The sequence below is a fragment of the Meriones unguiculatus genome, chromosome 18 (assembly GCF_030254825.1).
Source record: "Meriones unguiculatus strain TT.TT164.6M chromosome 18, Bangor_MerUng_6.1, whole genome shotgun sequence".
Classification (NCBI taxonomy): Eukaryota; Metazoa; Chordata; class Mammalia; order Rodentia; family Muridae; genus Meriones; species Meriones unguiculatus.
The window spans coordinates 58,360,452-58,378,264 of NC_083365.1; the positions used below are offsets into that span (position 1 = coordinate 58,360,452).

The window sequence follows — 17,813 nt, forward strand, 5'->3', positions numbered from 1 at the left end:
ATCTCCTCCCTGCCCCCTTCCTAGTCCACTGAGAGGGGGTGTCCTCCTCTCCTTCCATCTGGCCCTAACTTATCAGGTATCTTCACAATGGTTGCAATGTCCTTATCTGTGGCCTAGCAAGGCTACTCCTCCCTCAGCAGGGAGAGGAAGCTCCTGAGTTCATGACAAAAAATTCCTGTCTCCCTTACTAGGGAACTCACTTGGATACTGAGCTACCATGGGCTATGTCTGAGCAAGGGTTGTTGGTTATATCCATGCATGGTCCTTGGTTGGATAAACGGTCTCATAGAAGATCCCTGTGTGGCACTATCTCTTAGCACCTCTGTCTACTCTCACTTTGGCCAAACACGATTTTCCTCATCCTTGAAGATATAATTCAATCACCTACCCAAACTTCCTTCATCGCATTCCTCATTCTCAGAGTTGGACCAAGCTACTTGTATCATGTGTCCTTATTGGTACCGCATGTTTCACAATTCAGAGTATATTTTTGTTTATAACAACAGCTTTTTAATGAATCCAGTGACCTTGAACACCAACACTTAGGAAGGCAGTTAAAAAATCCTTTCCCCACTGGCTCATTGATATTTTAAGAGGACCAAGCAGAATTAGAAGAATGAATTAGGTAGGTGCCAATGAAGGAACATGGAAAAATACTACTGACATTTAGCATCCATTCTCTGTGGTTTTTGACTTTAAATCTAGAAATTTCTACCAGAAGAGGAGGCAAATCCCAAGAGAGATGCAACTGGAAACTGAGTGTCATGCTAGACCTCTGGGTTGTAGAATAAAAGTACTGATTCTCCCTAACCTACTAACTTGTCTCTTTGGAACTAAAGAAACAGTGGGTGGAGTTGGTGTCAGTCAGGATCAGCCATCCCTGACTGAAGACATCTATGCTTAACACAGCCAAAGCCACAGCTGTAGATTTCCTGAAGCCTTGTGACATTATCAGAAAGTTACCCACAACAGGCAAAAAATCAAATGGTTTAGGGAAGAGGAATTTCTCCCTCCTTTATGCTTTATTCTTAACTTCAAAGTAATCAAATGTTATTTATGCATAAAGATTTAATCCTTTCACAAATTTGTATTTTGATTTAATTTGCATATCTCATTTACTGCAAGTCAACATGAAGAGAGTCTCAACTAATTTAATCCATTTTCTCTGGGCCTGAAATCCTTTCAGAAATATTTTCCATTAGGCAACTCATTTATGTCTAATGTGGCTAATGTTAGTAGATTAGAATTTTGCTTAAAGAAACTCATATTTAAAACAGTGAGAATGGGAAGGGGTAGGGGAATGGAGGAGACAAGACAATAATTACCTGTCTTTGATGCTACACAGATCAATGTGTAAATCACTACATTTTCCCAGGGAACCTTGCTGAACTGAAATGAGGTCCTTGGGCTGGTTATCAATAAAGATGAGCCTCATGCAGCCTTGGAAAGCATTAATGGGATTTAAGCATTGGGAATCGGTGAAATTGTCAGGGCACCCTGTGGGACAGAGAAAAAAGATGAAGAACACTAAAATGATCTGTCATTACATTGGCAACCTATTGATGGGAGACCTTGTGGTCTAATTATTTGGGCACTGCTTTATTCACAGCAGGGCACACTTTTGTTGTAAATCCTAGATCAGGAGGAAAGGCAGAAATGATGCAAAATGGGGATACTCAGTCACTGTACAAAGGAGAAAGTGCCAAAGGGAATTTCACTGTTATAACATTTACCTTAAGCCCCACAGTGTGTGTGTGTGTGTGTCTGTGTCTGTGTGTTTCATGTGGGTACGTGTAGAAGCCAGAGATTGACATTAGGATGTCTTTCTCTACTACTTCTCATTTTATTCTGTGAGATAAGAGTTCTTTGTAAACCATGGATTCATCAATTTACCTAGACTGACTGGTCATGAACTCCATGGATCTGCCTGCACTCTTCACTCTACTTTTACTAACACTGTATCTTCACTTAGCCCAGAGCCCTCTGACTTGAGTAGGCTGGGTACAAGGCTTGGTAGGCCTCAGGAGCCTGCTTATCTCAGACTTGCCATTACGGTCTTCATACCATGCCAAGTGTACATTCCCAGTGTAACAAGCTACTAAGAATCCAATCTCAATTTCTCATGCTTGCATGACAAGCATTTTAATAACTGAGTCAGCTACATACCACACACACACACACCTTTCCTGCTGAAAACCCATTTGTTTTTACTTTGAATGACATCCTTCACATACTCTTGCCATATTGGAAGTGCTTGGGAATGTTGGTTCTGTTTCAAAACACACATCTAAAATCACAGTGCAAATCGGAATTACAATTTCTAAGGAAATTATGCTCTGGTATGGATGGCAGCAGTGTAATTGTCTGATTAATTGTGGAGTATTAACAGGATTAGCTCCTGAGAAAGGTACACTCAGGAACCAAGCAGGATTTTTGACATGCTGTGCAAAGCAAATCCAGACATTAAGAGAACTGTGGGCTTAAGAGCACACAGTTATAGGCTGTAATAGCACATGTGAAAGGTTATCAGCACAAGTCCTAAAGAGTGTTCTTTTAAAAATGAAAATGCATTGCTCCCATTTAGCATCACCTGCAAGGCCAACCTACTCCTCATTAAGACAGGTGAAGACCACACAGGTAGATGGGTATGTGTGCTTTTACAAACTCCATTTCTGTGGTTTTAATAGGTTAAAGTGTATGGAAATGTGAGCTTGAAAACATGACAATAAGCTATAAATAAGGGGAAATTATTTCACACATCTCTGGCAGACAGTCACTGTGGGGCTGAAGCCCAGCAGCTGGTTAATAGCTCACAGCACACGATAAAATGAAGAGATGCTGCAACTTCTAATTGAAGCTGTAGAGAGAATTTATGTAAGTTGACTATTACTGCTGAAGCTCATTTTTCACTTTCCTTAAGTTTACAGTCTGAGTGTAGAAGGTTTGTTTAAACACTGCTCAAATCATAGATAAATCTTCATGTTCTAAGTTTAGTATCCCTGGAAACCCACCCAGAATTTAGCAATATTCTAGTTTGGGGAGGAGAGCCATTTTACCTCTGTGATATATTTCGGATGATTATTATAACATGATTACTCAAACCCACTTTGACTGGAAACAAATTCCACCATGATTCTTTCTCCATTGCTGAAATACTGTATGTGACATTGAATGCACAATTTGGAGTTGAGGCTTAGCATTTGTTCTCATTCATTTTATTCACTACAGGGCTTCAGTGAACACAGACTTGAATCTGTTCCACACACTCCGTGTCTCTGTAGCCTCCCACAGATTATTATGATTTTATTAATCTTTGGCTGACGATGTACATGACTAAGGGTGAGAACATGGCCAGAAACATATGCTACAGAGTCTGGCTTTCAGAGACTCCAGGGGTCCAAACTCACCTCTTATGCTGACATAGCAAATTCTTTATGACTGAACCATATTTTCAACCTACAAATTATTTCAACAAACGGCAGCCTTATTATCTATCATATGGACATATTATTACCTAAGTATTTGATACTGCTGAGTATGTAATGATGACTGTGGGTGAAAGACTATGACCCTTCCTTGTACTAAAAGCCAGCCTCATTGAGCTTGCTCCACACAGCTCCCTTCCATGGAGACCCTAAATATGTATTCTGTACCTGTGCAAAGACTTTTTTCTGTCTCAAGCCTGTCACACATTTTATGGGACGAAAGATGTGATTTGGAGATTTTGGAGCTAAGAGATTACATTGTTTGGGTTATGACTCAGTACAGAGTATGATTAGGATGTGGCAGGCTCCAGATAACTACAGTGTATGTTTCCTTGCTGTTATTGTTACTTTTGTCATTATATGTGAGCAAGACAGTGCAGACACACATGTGCTACCATGCATGTATGTAAGTCACAAGACAGAATTGTACAGCCCATTCTCTTCTCCCGCTATAGCTTCCAAGGCTAAAACTCAAGTCTTCAGGTTTGAACAAGTGTCTTTTCCCATGGAGTCCTCATGTTATCTCTTCAGTGAATGATATCATGCAATGTTTGTCTTCAGTTACCACATGGGAAGGAACTGTCAGCTTTAGATCAAGGCTGGCTCATGCTCACATCTGCAAGATATTTCCCAGGTTGTGCCACTCCCTACACTGTGGAGGGGAAAGGCAGTGGAAAAGTTGAGTGTGCATGGGTTTGTGTGTGCATGTGTTGCTGAGTGGATACCTGTGCCTTTTAAATGCTGTGTAAGCCCTCCACCACTAAGGTTCACCAAGCCTGCATTCTTCTCTTGCTTATATCTTCCAGTAATTCTGAAAGTGATCTTGTTCTCCATGTTATAGAAAAGGAGTACAAGGACTATATCTTAGGAGCATGCGTTCATAGAACCATGGGAAATAAATCGTTCTTACATGTGACTTCTCCTGCAAGACAGTCCACTGGCTAGAGAAGTAGGCACAATCTCTTTTAATAAAAGTTAACTTTAAAATACTCAACATGGGTGCTTTTATAAAAATGGTAAAATGTCACATAAAATTTGTCGACCCTGTTTGTTTTTGTTTGAGTTATTGGACGTGTTGCGAGGGTTTTGGAAAAATTAGAAAGAGCAGCAACTCAGAAACAGCAATGGCTTCCCCCTTCCCTGTGGAGTCCCCCTCCTCTCCATTTTGTTCTGTCACCCTGCATGGTGCTGATGATCTCTAAGCCATGGTAAAGGGGAGATGAGGCTCACAAAGCAAAGTGGCAGTGGAGTGACTGAGATGACCCAGTAGGCAGGTCATGCCTCCCGCTTAAGTTTTCCTTCTTGCAGGTATTTGCTGATGCTCTGCTCCTTTTCTCTATCTTTTCAGCTGAGTTTTTCCTTTCCATTGTAACTATGGAGCTTGGCATGGCTAAAAGAGTATCTTTCGATGAGTTAGGTAAACCAGCTCTAGTTGCCCCAGCTCCTTCTGCCTTCAGCACTGCCCTAGATAACTTACATTTGCACAGTTGTCTGGGGTTTTGGTTTCTAGCTGTTTGGTGTTTTAGTGAGCCCACATGTGTGCATGCATGGCTCTGTGGATGGTTGTCTAATTGACAAAGCATGTGATGGAATAATTTCTCTGTCCCTTTCTTTGAAGTTGCAAAGGCTAGTGAACTTACCTCCAAAGTAGTAACTATTTCCAGAATAAATCTGCAGCCGGGAGGTGTCCGGACCCGGGGAAGCAGCATCATTATCCAGTGTGAGAGTAATGCGGTTTCTCCTGGCATTGATGCTGACAGAATGCCATAGGCCATCATTCAAGTTGCTGCCTGAAAGAAAAACAGGAAGGGCTTTTCCATGAGGGTCATCTCTCCTCTCTGCCTTACAGCTTAGTCTCTTTTCCTAAACCATTTCTGATAGTTTCGGTTTAGAAACAAAGGAGACAAACCTAATATATGGGATGACTGTGCCAAATAAATGCATGCTGTATATTATATAGTATGGTGATTAGTGACTATGGAGAAAACAAATGAAAAAAAAAAAAAAAAAACTTTCAAAGCCCCTAAAAATGATAGCATCAACTGTATCCCTTAGACAGAGGTGACACAGGTCATTTTAGTCCTTTGACTTTTCTACAGTTTGTATCCTGTTGTGAGAAAAAGTTTTGCAAGTTTTGTTTTTGTTTAAACCAACAGTTCCAAGAATCAAAATCAGGACTTAGCATATGCTATGCAAGCTCTCTACCACTGAGATTCACTGGCTTTGGGAAGTTATTTAATGACCCAGGGTTGCTTTCTTAGTTTCTCTTCTTATCGGTGTGATAAAATAACCTGACAAACTCAACTCAAAGGATAAGGGGTTTATTTCATTTCACAGTTAAAGCATACAGTCCACGGTAGCAGGGAAATCAAGGCAGTAGGAGCTTGAAGCAGTTAGTTACATCACATCCACAATTAGGAAACAGAAAAGGGTAAATGTATCCTTATGCTCAGCTTGCTTTCTGTGCTGTATGCAGTCTAGGATCAGTTCTCCTGAATAGAGAATGGTCCTGTCTACAATTACAATGGGCCCTCCCACATGAACCACTATAATGAATGGAGTCCCTCCCAGATATTCTCAATGTAACCTTAATTTCTGTAATCTCTCTTGGGCATTCTTGGAGGCTTGTTTATGTGTGAATCTAGATTCCCACCCAGGTGACAGTTAACAGTAATCTTTGCACCTACACAAGGACAGTTTCATTTAAGAATAGAATATGTTTTCACATATCCTTTTCAATATCCTACCAGCCTTTCCATATCTTGCATTGCCTCATTCTCTAAACACTTTACTTCTACTTTAGTATTGTATTGCTGAAGTGGACAAAGCCAGTCCCATTGCAAGGCAGAAAGAGTTTCCTACTGCTGTCAGGACTCGTATTAACTGAATATCAACTGCAGAAATGTTAATTTATTTAGTTGACTAGGTGTGTGGAGGTCAAAGGACAATTTGTGCTAGTTGAACTCATGTGGTCTAGCTTGGTGGAGAGCACCTTGACTGGCTGAACTGTCTTTATAGACTCCCAACAGTTTGTCCTAAGTTTCTCATAAGACATTGCCTGAGTCATCTACCTTCCCTGAGCTCTGACTCATCACCTGCAAATATGATCATACCTGATAGGTACCATTGTTGAAGGGATCAACCATGATCAGAGGACAATTCCCAGAGCATTTGCAGGGCAAAGAGGTTGTTTGTGAAAAGCAACCTGTACTGTTCCTTTGTCCCAGATCCCTTTCAGCTGCACTGCAGCACTGGCTTATCTTAGTGATGAAACTGCATTGGGAATTGGTCATGAGCAGCCAATTACTTCCTTTCAAAAAAATTGTTATCTATGGAGATTCATGTGTGTGTGTATCCCACTGAACACTGACAAAACCAGTCCTATTGACTACTCAGGCCATAATTACACAAAACTGATACATGTTCATCATTCAGATGACCTGGTTCTGTGTTGAGATACCTTTCTTCTCAAAGCCTCAGTTTTCTCGCCTGTAAAAGGGAAACACTCATTATACTTAAAGATGGCTCCAGGGATTATAACTACTAATATAGTTGTATTTACAGCCACTTCAGCTCAAGTGTTCAGGTGCTTCTATGAATGAACATTGGTGGTCAGAAGTATGAGTCCAAAACAGCCTTTGGGATTAGGAAAATACAGATATTAACATAACATGCTTTCGTATTGTAGAATGATGCCCAGTTAAAAGGCAGGGAGAACTGTAGAAAAGATTTAAGCACCATCCTTTGACTTTAAGCAAGTGAAGAAGACAAAGAAACTAACAACACAGCCAATGGACACCTAAGCTGATACTGGGCATAGCATGACTCCTAAAATCACAGGAGCTATGATGACCTACATAAGACCTACACAAGATTTGTCCTACCACCACCCTTTCATGCAATGTGAAGATCTTGAGACACCTTAATCTACCCAGTTAATTGTTCTTGATTAGGAATTCATTTCCTTTAGTAGTGTAGCCACTTGTTCTTTAGATAATGTAACTCTCCACCCACTAGTAAACAACACTGATGAAACACATTGCAAGATTAAAAGCAAAGACAACGAAAGTAGATAGGGGGCTAGTTTGGAAGAGTAACAATAAATAGATATGGAAGGGGTAGATGAAAGAGAGAAAGAGTAATGGGCGGTTAATGTGATCAGAATACATTATATATGTGTGTGACAACGTTTTAATGAACCAATTATGCATTATTAATATATTCTAATAAAAAATAGACAAATCCAGCAACAAAGAGTTGCAGCTCCGGGTGAGACAGGGATGACAGGCAGGGAAGAAAGATGTGTTACTACAATAAGCCTAGGATGTTTCACCGAGTAGGTCTGGGTCAGAGTTCATAAGCTCATTGAGAAAAAATTCTAGGAGTCAGACATCTGCCCAGATAGTAAAGAAATAGATAACAGAGAATAGAAATAGTGAAAGGACAGAAAAATGTATGAGAGATAATAGTCAAAGCAGGTGAGAAGAGAACCCAGTCCCCCTAGGCCTCAAGCCAGGCTAAGAATAGGTTTCAGCAAGGGCCTTTGAAATGGGGTTCTGGAAAATATTTACTCAAATAAATTTTCTCCACATCTCTGTGTAAGGAATTTGGGCGTTTGCATTAAAACAAACAGCAACAACAAAACAAAAGGAAATTCACAGTTTGGTTTGGGTTGATATGGTTCAAGGGCAGAATTCCTTGTAGTTCCTGCCTGACTATTGCCAGGACCCACATAAAAGCCAAAGGCATTGGCACAGCCTTGTAATTGCAGGATGCCTATGAGGGATGGGAGGCAGAGACAGAAGAACCTGCAAAAGCTTGAAAGCTAGCCAACCCTGCTTATACAGCAAGTCTCAAACACTTTCTCATGGCAAGGTAGATAGGTAAAGACCAATACTCAAAAGTTGTCCTCTGACTTTACACACATTCTCTGTTGCCTCAACACCCCTTATCAAATACCCCTATAGCCTCACACAGGAACACATAAACTTACACCTCCCTGCTTCCTTTTCTTCCTGCTCATACCACACATATGAAATAAAAGTATTTGTAATGATTGTAATGGATAACCAGAGATGCAAATGCATGCCATAGAACACAGGGACGAATAAGAGATCTTCAACTTGGGAATAACCAGACCAGTGGTACATGTTCTCAGGTGAGATGAGTCTAGAGGCAGTGCCTCTCAGTCTTAGCCACTGTTGGAGATCACCCCAAGGGACAGAGTGACAGGCTAATAGTCAAAGTATCAACCAAAAAACAAAACAAAAAATATAAAGTTGTGTGAACTAAAAGGTGTTTCTAAAGAAACACTAGATAGGACAACACAGAGGTCCCTGAAACCATCAGTGAGAAGTCCTTTGGAAGGAAGGCAGAAAGAGGCCTGCTTGGCTTTCAGTGACCAGGGCAGAGCAAGCATCTCTAAGCCTTTATGTAGAGAATCTGCACAGGGCAGTCTCAGTACCACGCCTGGTACCCAGCTGTGCTGCCAACCAGGCCAGCTGTGCCCCGTCTGCTCAGAAGAACCCAGATGGGACCCATCATATAGCCAGCCAGCTCCCTCAATATTAGTTTTTCATGGAGGGCAGATCCAAGGGCTACTACACCTGGGGGCCCTACCTTCTCTAACAGGCAACAGTCCCTAACAACCTAGGATAAGGTAAAGCTTCTGTCAAGTGATTCCTAATGGTGAGCATTTGATATTTTGTAGATACGTTTGAGGTGTAAGCCAACTGTAGGTCTGTTTTGCTTTTTTTGTATACTAATGTAAATATATCTCCATAACACATAAAGGGGTATTTAAAGTAAGCTATGTACAAGCCTGGAAGAGGAAGTATGATTCATCATTCAGTGTCTGGTTAGACTCAGGAACCAAGCATTTGGCTAGGCATAGGCCACAGTAGGATGGCAGTACACAAAGGTCATCGAAGTGCACTCTAGTCACAGGCTCTACCATCCAGCCTCATTACAGATGTACGACATCATAGGAGATGGCTAAGCTATAGTGGTAGGAGCCAGAATCTGTCTTTATCAATTATGTGAATTCTGGGACCTGATCCTTTCCAATATCATTATCTGTGTCTTTCCTTGTTTGACTTTGTTGTTGTCGTCATTGTTCTAATTGTTGTTGTTGTTGGTGGTGATTGTATGTGTGTGTATGTGTATGTATGAATATGGTTGTATTTTGTTCATGTATATGTGAAGGCCAGAGTTTAAGATCACAGGTCTTCTTCAAATACTCCTTTGTTTTTGTTTTTGAGACACAATCTCTCATTGAATCCATAGTATATTTCTGACCATCTGGACGGTCTTATCTCTAATTCTCTGCACTGAAATTTCAGGCAGGTACCATTGCACCAAGCACTTTATATGGGTACTAGGAATCTGAACTCAAATTCTCATGCTGATGCAGAAAGCAGAATGACTCCATCTCTCCATTCCTTCACCTTCTTGGATTTTTAAGTTTCATTCATCCATTGGGTATTTTGGGATGATGTGCGCATAATGGGCACAGAGTCAAACACAACTTTGTGGACTCAGATCTTTCTCTTTATATGCATGTGAGGTTTTAAACTGTGTCTGAGGCTTTCGCAGCAAGGGCTTTGTCACCCTTTTTGACGTAACAGCTTCCTATGTAGTCTCCTGAGCCCACAATCTGAGTTGTGGGAAAACTGCAGCTCCTAGGAGAAATAGTTGAATGGCAATTTCTATAGAACAATAACAAACAGAGGAAGATTTGAAAGTACAGGTTCTGGGCTTCATGCGACATTAATTAAGCCTGAATTCTGTGTCATCTCAGATGTTGAAAAGTTCAAGGATCACCAGGGACTGTGCAGCCAGATAGAGGTTTCTATGTGATAGAGTACATAAAAAAGAAAGAGTTTAGGAAAAGAAAAGAAATATATATATATAATCATTTTATTCATTTTGTATACCAGCTGTAGCCCCCTCCCATCCCCACCCTCCTTCCCTCTTCTCCCCGTATGCCCCTCCCCAAGTCCACTGATAGCTGATAGGGAGGTCCTCCTCCCTTCCCATCTGACCCTAGACTATCAGGTCTAATCAGGACCAGTTGCATTGTCTTCCTCTGTGGCATGGCAAGGTTACCCAGCACACACACATCAGGGGGAGGTGATCAAAGAGCCAGCCATTGAGTTCGTGTCCAAGACAGCCCCTGCTCCCCTTACTGGGGAACCCACTTTGAGACTGAGTTGCCTATGGGCTACATCTGTGTAGGGGTTCTAGGTCCTCTCCATGCCTGGTCCTTGATTGGAGTAGCAGTCTCTGCAGGGACTCCTAGGTCCAGAGTTCTTATTGTATGAAAACCATTATTTCACCACCATTCTGATAATTTGTAAGCCAATCTAAAAGGTGTCATTTGTAGTAAGCAGTCTGTTGGTTATACTGCTCATAGAGAACCTTGGCGACTATATGTATATCACACATTTATAGATGACAACCTGTTCTTTATCACACCTAAGCCTAAAGACAGCCAGTTTTCCATTACACTGTGCATCTTCTTTTTTGAAAGCTCCCCATCCATTTAAACTTGATCCAGTGCATTAAACAGAATTCCCCTTTTCATCTCTTTTCCTTGCTTGAGAGTTAGTCATGAACCTTACGATTGATGGTTTTTGGGATTTGGCTGCTACTTTATTCCTCCTCCTCCAACTCCTCCTACTCTGAGGGTTAGAGATCTACAACAGTGGTTCTCAACCTGTGGGTTGAATGACTCTTTCACAAGAGTCACATATCAGATGTCCTGCATATCAGATATATGCATTACAATTCATAACAGTAGCAAAATTACAGCAATGAAGTAGCAATATGAAGTAGCAATAAAAACAATCTTATGGTTGGAGTTCACCACAACATGAAGAACTTTATTAAAGGGTCACAGCTTTGAAAACCACTAATCTAGAGAGAAACAGACAATGTGTCTTGATGTGAAACACAAACTTGTGCATTATTTCTGGAAGGCGGTACATCCACAATATCAAACATCTTACAAATGTAGTGTTTCGTTTTCCATGGACGCTGTTTGAAGAACTAATTCTAAAATAATGAGACCTGAAGCTAAGGGTTGAGGAATTAATACTTTATGAGGTCACTGTTTATGATAGTAAGAGTGCAAAATGGCCAGTATGTCCAATAACACTGCATTAGTTGAATTGAATGTGATAGATTCATTTTAGGAGTTGTAATATGCCTTAAGAAAAACAAAACATGGCTAATGCCCTGGTGGTAGCTCCAACAGCCGCCAATGAGATGGTAGTAACAATGGTGGCTGTAGTTACTGGGCAGACTGCTCAGACCCTGAACAATCATTTAGCCAATGTAGCTCATGCCTTAGTTGTACATAAAGGAATTAATGCTCAACTAAAAGGAAGCTTGATGGTGTTCAATCAGAGGATTGACCTCGTGCAGGAGCAAATTGATACCCTATGGCAAATCGCTCAACTTGGCTGTCAATGAAAATATGCTGGACTTTGAGTCACTAGCATATAACGTGAGAATTTTTCCTGTGCTTCAAATCTGTCTAAACAATTGTCGAGCTATATTTTAGGTAATTGGACTGGAAAATTCGATACTATGATGGAGCAGCTGAGAGTGGCCATTGTCACAGTAAATTCTACCAGAGTGGACGCAGGACTAGCCACAGGATTATCAACATGGATTGCTGCAGCCATGAATCATCTGAAAGAATGGGCGGGCATGGGAGCGTTAGCAGGCCTTCTGGTGTTGGTCACCTTGGTTTGCCTGTGGTATATATGCAAGATTAGAGTCTCACAACAGTGTGATGCAGCCATGATCATTCAGGCCTTTACAGCCATTGAAGCAGGACATTCTCCCCAAGCATGGTTGGCTACCATAAAAAGCTAAAATGTTATGCTCAGGATGCGAGGCTAAGCACTGCACTCAGGGTCAGCCGCTTTGGACCCAGAGAAGAGCATGACTGGTTGCATGCGGGTTGATGCCCCAGGCCTCTGAGAAAAAGGTATCAGACGGGTCCGATGCTCTTTGGGTGGATGACACCTAAATGAACATCAGTACAAAGTCCCAATTTATTTCTAATATCAGAGATCAGACCTCTACTCTTGCCTGATGCGTCCAAAACAAAAAAGGGGGAACTGTAGAGAGCTGCGGAATGCTGTGCCTGAAAGATGGAGCTGGTTTCCGCCTTCCACCTTCCCGATGGTGAGTGCTCTCTGTCGCGAACAATTCCACATTTGGCTAAGGCTGAGGATCTGGCTTGCTTCCATGTGTGTGGACCTATCTGCATTGCCCACGTGGCACGCCTGGGTTGGCTACCCAGGGGCTATTTAAGCTGTGGGCTGGCTTTCCCCAGGGTCTGAGGATTGTTCAAGGTTCCTGAATAAACTGCATTGAAAAAAAAAGAAAAGAAAAGAAAAGAAAAACAAAACAAAACAAAAACAAAACAGCATTCCAAGAAAATACTGCCAGTATCTCAGAGAGTGAAATGCCAAAATTTCTTAAGATATAATCTGAAGTGTAGGTTGGCCAGTTACTTCAGCAGCTATAAGTACTTGATATTCCTGTAGAGCACTGAAGCTTCCACACCAGGATTTTCAGAACTGCAAGCAACTCTAGTTCCAGGGGATCTAATGCCTTCTTCTGGCCCATGTGGCCCCCCACACTCACATGGGCAAACAGGTAATTAAAATCAAACAGTTAAAAATAATTAAATAATTGAAAATAAATTAAATATTTAAAAATATCAAAAGGGACACATATAGAATGATAAAACTGCAGATGTTTTTTCCTACAAAGAATTGGAACCCTCACTCTTCTCCCCCATGCCCATGGGACTAGGAGAACATGGGAGGTGGCTACAGCTGTGATACAAAGTGAATAAATTGTAATAATTAACTAATTAATTAATGAAAAAACTTTAAAAAAATGATGTTGAACTCACAAAAAAAACTGGAACCTTCAGTTTCTAAATATGAAATAGAATGATTTTTATAATCACCGACAATAAGATACCGAAAGTAAGATATAAATTCAGTTGAAATGAAAGATAATTTCTGGATTTTCACCCTCTCTGCTTCTTCTATGCCCTTGATTTCAGCTTGACATGAATATCAAAGACGGGTTGCAGACAGAGAGATAGACAGCGAATAAGAGCCTGCCTCTGTTTTCCAAGGAAACCAGTCAAGACATAAAATGGTTTTCTATATGAAGAAAAAGGAAGGGGATAAAGGGAGGGAGGAAAAGCAAAGGGAGGGAGGGAGAGAGAGAGAGAGAGAGAGAGAGAGAGAGAGAGAGAGAGAGAGAGAGAGACTGTTTCTAATCTTGCATGTGAACTTTTGAATAAAAATAGCTAAGAACACGCACTGCCAGTCCTGAGAGCTGGCAGTCCACATGGACTCTTCCTAATGATCTCAATAGTCATTTAATGCTCTCCTGTCAGAAATGTTGACACAGAAAGCCAGAGGCTTCTATTCATCCTTTACCCGCTTTTTATTTTGGTGTTGGTGTCTCACAATCATCCTGCCCCAGCCTCCCTAATGCCAGTGCCTCAAACACAAGCAAATGCCACTATGCCTGGCCAGCATTTGTTTTCATTTTGTAACCATTTATTGAAATATAATTCATGCACCATGCATTTGATCTGCTTAGAGTTCACAACTTGACAGCTTTTACCAAGTTCAGATTTCTGAAACCATTAAAATAATTAATTTAAAATAATTTTCCTTTCAGCAAGCTTGTAACACTAGTCTGACTAATTGGTCTGTTGCCTTCCTCTAATAATTTGCCTTTTTTGACCTTTCACAAATCCAACATGTAATATATTCCAGTTCGTTACTAATTTACTGAGCTTAAACTGTGTAAGGTTAACCCATCTGGAAAACAAAAATATATAAATTCGTGGCTTAATTATATTCCATTGTGTGTGCAGATATTCCTTAGTGTGTTTACTCATTTAGTGAATCTCAATAATTGTATTGCTTTCAATTTGAGGTAGTCTGAATATTTATGCTATGCACATTTGTGAGTATTCTCTAGTATGAGTATTTGTTCTCTATTCTCTTATGTGTACATTGGGTGTGATATTTTGGATTAATTGATATATGCACATGACCCCCTTTATAGAAAAGCGGCACAATTTCTTAAGTGGATTCACTAGGTTACACTTCCACTGAACCACTTGAACTTAAAAGCATTGATTTCATCTTTTTTGTCCTGTGTGTGTGTCTGTGTGCATGATGGGCGAGCATGCACGTGTATGTACAAGCATGCTGAGGACTTGAGTTTTACTGTATTTTATATGTATGGATATTTTGTCTGTATGAATGTCCGAACATCACATACGTTTCCTAGGCACACAGAAGAGGACATCAGATAATCTGGAAGTGGATTTACAGATGGTTATGGGCTACCATGTGAGTGCTGGGATTTGAAACTGGGACATCTGCGAGAGTAGTAAGCAGCTGCTGGCTAGTAGTTTATAACTACTAAGACTTCATATCCCCAGCCCTCCACCTTGTGTTTTGAGATAAGTGTCTCATGGCCTCAGGGTCACTAATCAGCTAAGCTCGATGGCCAGAGAGCTCCATGGATCCACCTCTTTGCTTCCCCAGCCCTAAATTCCTGGTACACATTGCTACCACTTTTTAAAGGTGGTATTTATGCTTTACTGAATATACCATCTCTCTAGTCCCCATGATGCTATGAAGAAGTAAAAGTAGTCAGCTGTATTTAGGTTTCAACGTCTTGGCGTATCACAATCAAATGTAGCAAGGATATCAGTGAGACACAGAGTCAAGAGACACACAGTACAGGCTGTAACACAGATCCTGAACCTTTCACTGTCAACCTGGATGAACCTGCTGCAGAATTTTCTTATCCATTACCCTTTTCTCAAAACTCTAGCCCTTATAATTTCCAGGAACTAAGACATATTTCTTAATATTTTTTAAACCCGTTTCCTCCTCTGTAAGACATACACAATAGATTGGGGCATGATTTGTAAGATTAGGCTCCCTAGTGCCCAGAAGACCCATTTTTTTTTCAGCCGTTTTTTAGTGTGGGTATCATATACGCTTAGTTATCAGTTGAAAGGTACTTGCAATTTTTATAAGAACCAACAAAGGAATATATAAATAAATAAATAAATAAATAAATAAATAAATAAGACAATTTTATAATGTCAATCTCATGGAAAAGAATATATTGTCATTACTAGGACCATCATACTTTATTCCCTGGGACACTCTTTCCTTGGACACCATTTGTTTATCCATTATCCAATGCTATTAACTCTTCTTTGTATAGTAGACTGGATTACCATGTTTATTAATATTTTCTTCTCCACATTTTTATGCATATGTGTGTTTGTGTATCTGTACACATATGTGTGGGTATGCATGCAACTGTGCCTGCTTATATGGAAACCAGAAGTTGACTCCAGATACTTGCTCATCCAATTTTCACCTTAATCTTTGTGGCAGGCTCTCTCACTGAATATCTTCTGCCTTCTGCCTCCTGCCTCTGCCTCTGCTTTGACACTGTGGACTAGCTGCTACTGTTCATGTGACATTTACATCTGGGTGCTAGGAATCAAAGGCAGAACCTCAAGGTTGTAGTTTAAGCTCTTTACTAGATAAGCCCCTCCCAGATCTCTGATGCATTTCTTCTTATCATATAAGCTGGGATCCATTATCAGTACTCTCTTTGCCCTACTTCCTGACTTATTCTGTTATATGCCAACAAGTTATTTAAAGAGCAAGGGGTTCCATTTGTTTATATAAATTTTATTTTGCAAAATAAATGTTTTGAGACCAAAGCTGGAACCTTGTACCTACCAAGAAAGTACAGTCCTTGTCTTTTAGAAAAGGTTGTACTGTTGCCCAGGCCAGCCTCAAACTTGTGACCTTCCTACTTCTGCCTCTCAGTACTAGGATTACAGGCACATGCCATCAGACCCAGACAAAGAGGAAGCTTGTTATGACTTCAGTGCCTGTGCCCCTATGGTGTATTGTGGAGCCAGAGAATGAAGCCTCTTGCTTGTCTGACAAGCCCATTCCTTTTTCTAGGAAGGTGAAGTCTGTCTCTTATTTTCCAGTATCCATCCCTGCATGAGATTACTATGAAGTTACAATAGTACATTTAGCCATGTAAATCACTGAACTGAACAACATCTTTTCTCTGTCACATCCATATTCTACTTCTAGGGCTCCTCCAGTGTACACATCAATCCTCTACTTTCTGAGCCTATTTAATATGCATGAATCCACCAATAAACTGTACAAACAAGGGGCTGACATCTCTTGACTTGAGACTGTAGTCACTTTAATAAAACAGAGTAGATTAAAACTGATGAATGAATGATTTATTAACTTTAATAAATAAAAAATATGCAGGCAATCACAGCTGCTGTGAGTTGAATAGTAAAACAGTCATGTCAACCTGCACAAGACCTGTGCAAGAATGAGCCCATCAGCATTCCGTCATGGAGCTGGAAGGGGCTTCTGGGAACTTATCAGTGGCAGAGGAGGGAAGCAGACAGCATTTTCAGCCATGTTGTCATTAATAAGTAAGTTATGTATTCTCCTGTAACTATAACCTCACACACGTTTCTGTAAGCAATCCTCATTAAATTTATTGGACCACTTAAAAACGACATGATAGTAGGATTATATAGAAAGGGCAGGACCAGTAGGAGTGAGAGGGACAAAAGAGAACAGTGGGGAAGGCATGATTAAAAAAAATACCCACGTGCATGTATGCCAATGTACTGTTGGAGCTGGTCATTACAAGCCAATAAACAAAGAAAGTATTGTAAAATGAAACAAGCCCAACAAAGGACTTTCTGTTGAATAAATGTCTTATAAATGTCTGTAATATCTACTATTTGATCTGTTCATTTGGGTCATGTTATTTACAGCCTTGTGTTCTTAATTAACAATGTGCCTGTTTAAGCTTTCTCTTCCCAGTGGAATGAAAAGTGGCAGAGGATCAGAGTGCAAGCCATGTTTTCCTGTCTTCCTTGGCATCAACAGGGCTATGTCCTACTCTCTCAAAATTCTTCTTTATTGATGGAACATTCAAGCAGCTGAAACTCCACAGCCGAAAGTCAACAAGTCCTCTCACTGCATTGCCCATAAACGACAGGCTCAAGCTAGCTGTCAACCTGGCTCATAATTCAAATAACCATTGATCTGGAAGCCTTTGGTCAGTATATGAGAGGATGACCATCTAGTGTTGTCATCATTAGTGTCTGACAGAAAAAAAATGAGTTCAAATATGGCAGTGCTGTTTTATTAGTACAGACCTAAATGCCCAATTCTAACTGCTTCATGC

The 17,813-nt window shown here is 40.6% G+C and overlaps 1 protein-coding gene across 2 annotated transcripts in view; it reads right to left on the reverse strand.

Moving 5' to 3' along the window:
- Positions 1-17,813, reverse strand: part of LOC110560660 (contactin associated protein family member 5) — a 755,447-nt gene that overhangs the window by 359,831 nt on the left and 377,803 nt on the right. For both annotated transcript variants that reach the window (XM_060371591.1, XM_060371592.1), the window contains exons 9-10: positions 5,126-5,275; positions 1,326-1,497 (exon numbers count right to left, since the gene is read on the reverse strand). In XM_060371591.1, coding sequence (XP_060227574.1) covers positions 1,326-1,497; positions 5,126-5,275 — 322 coding nt within the window. The remainder of the gene's footprint in view (positions 1-1,325; positions 1,498-5,125; positions 5,276-17,813) is intronic.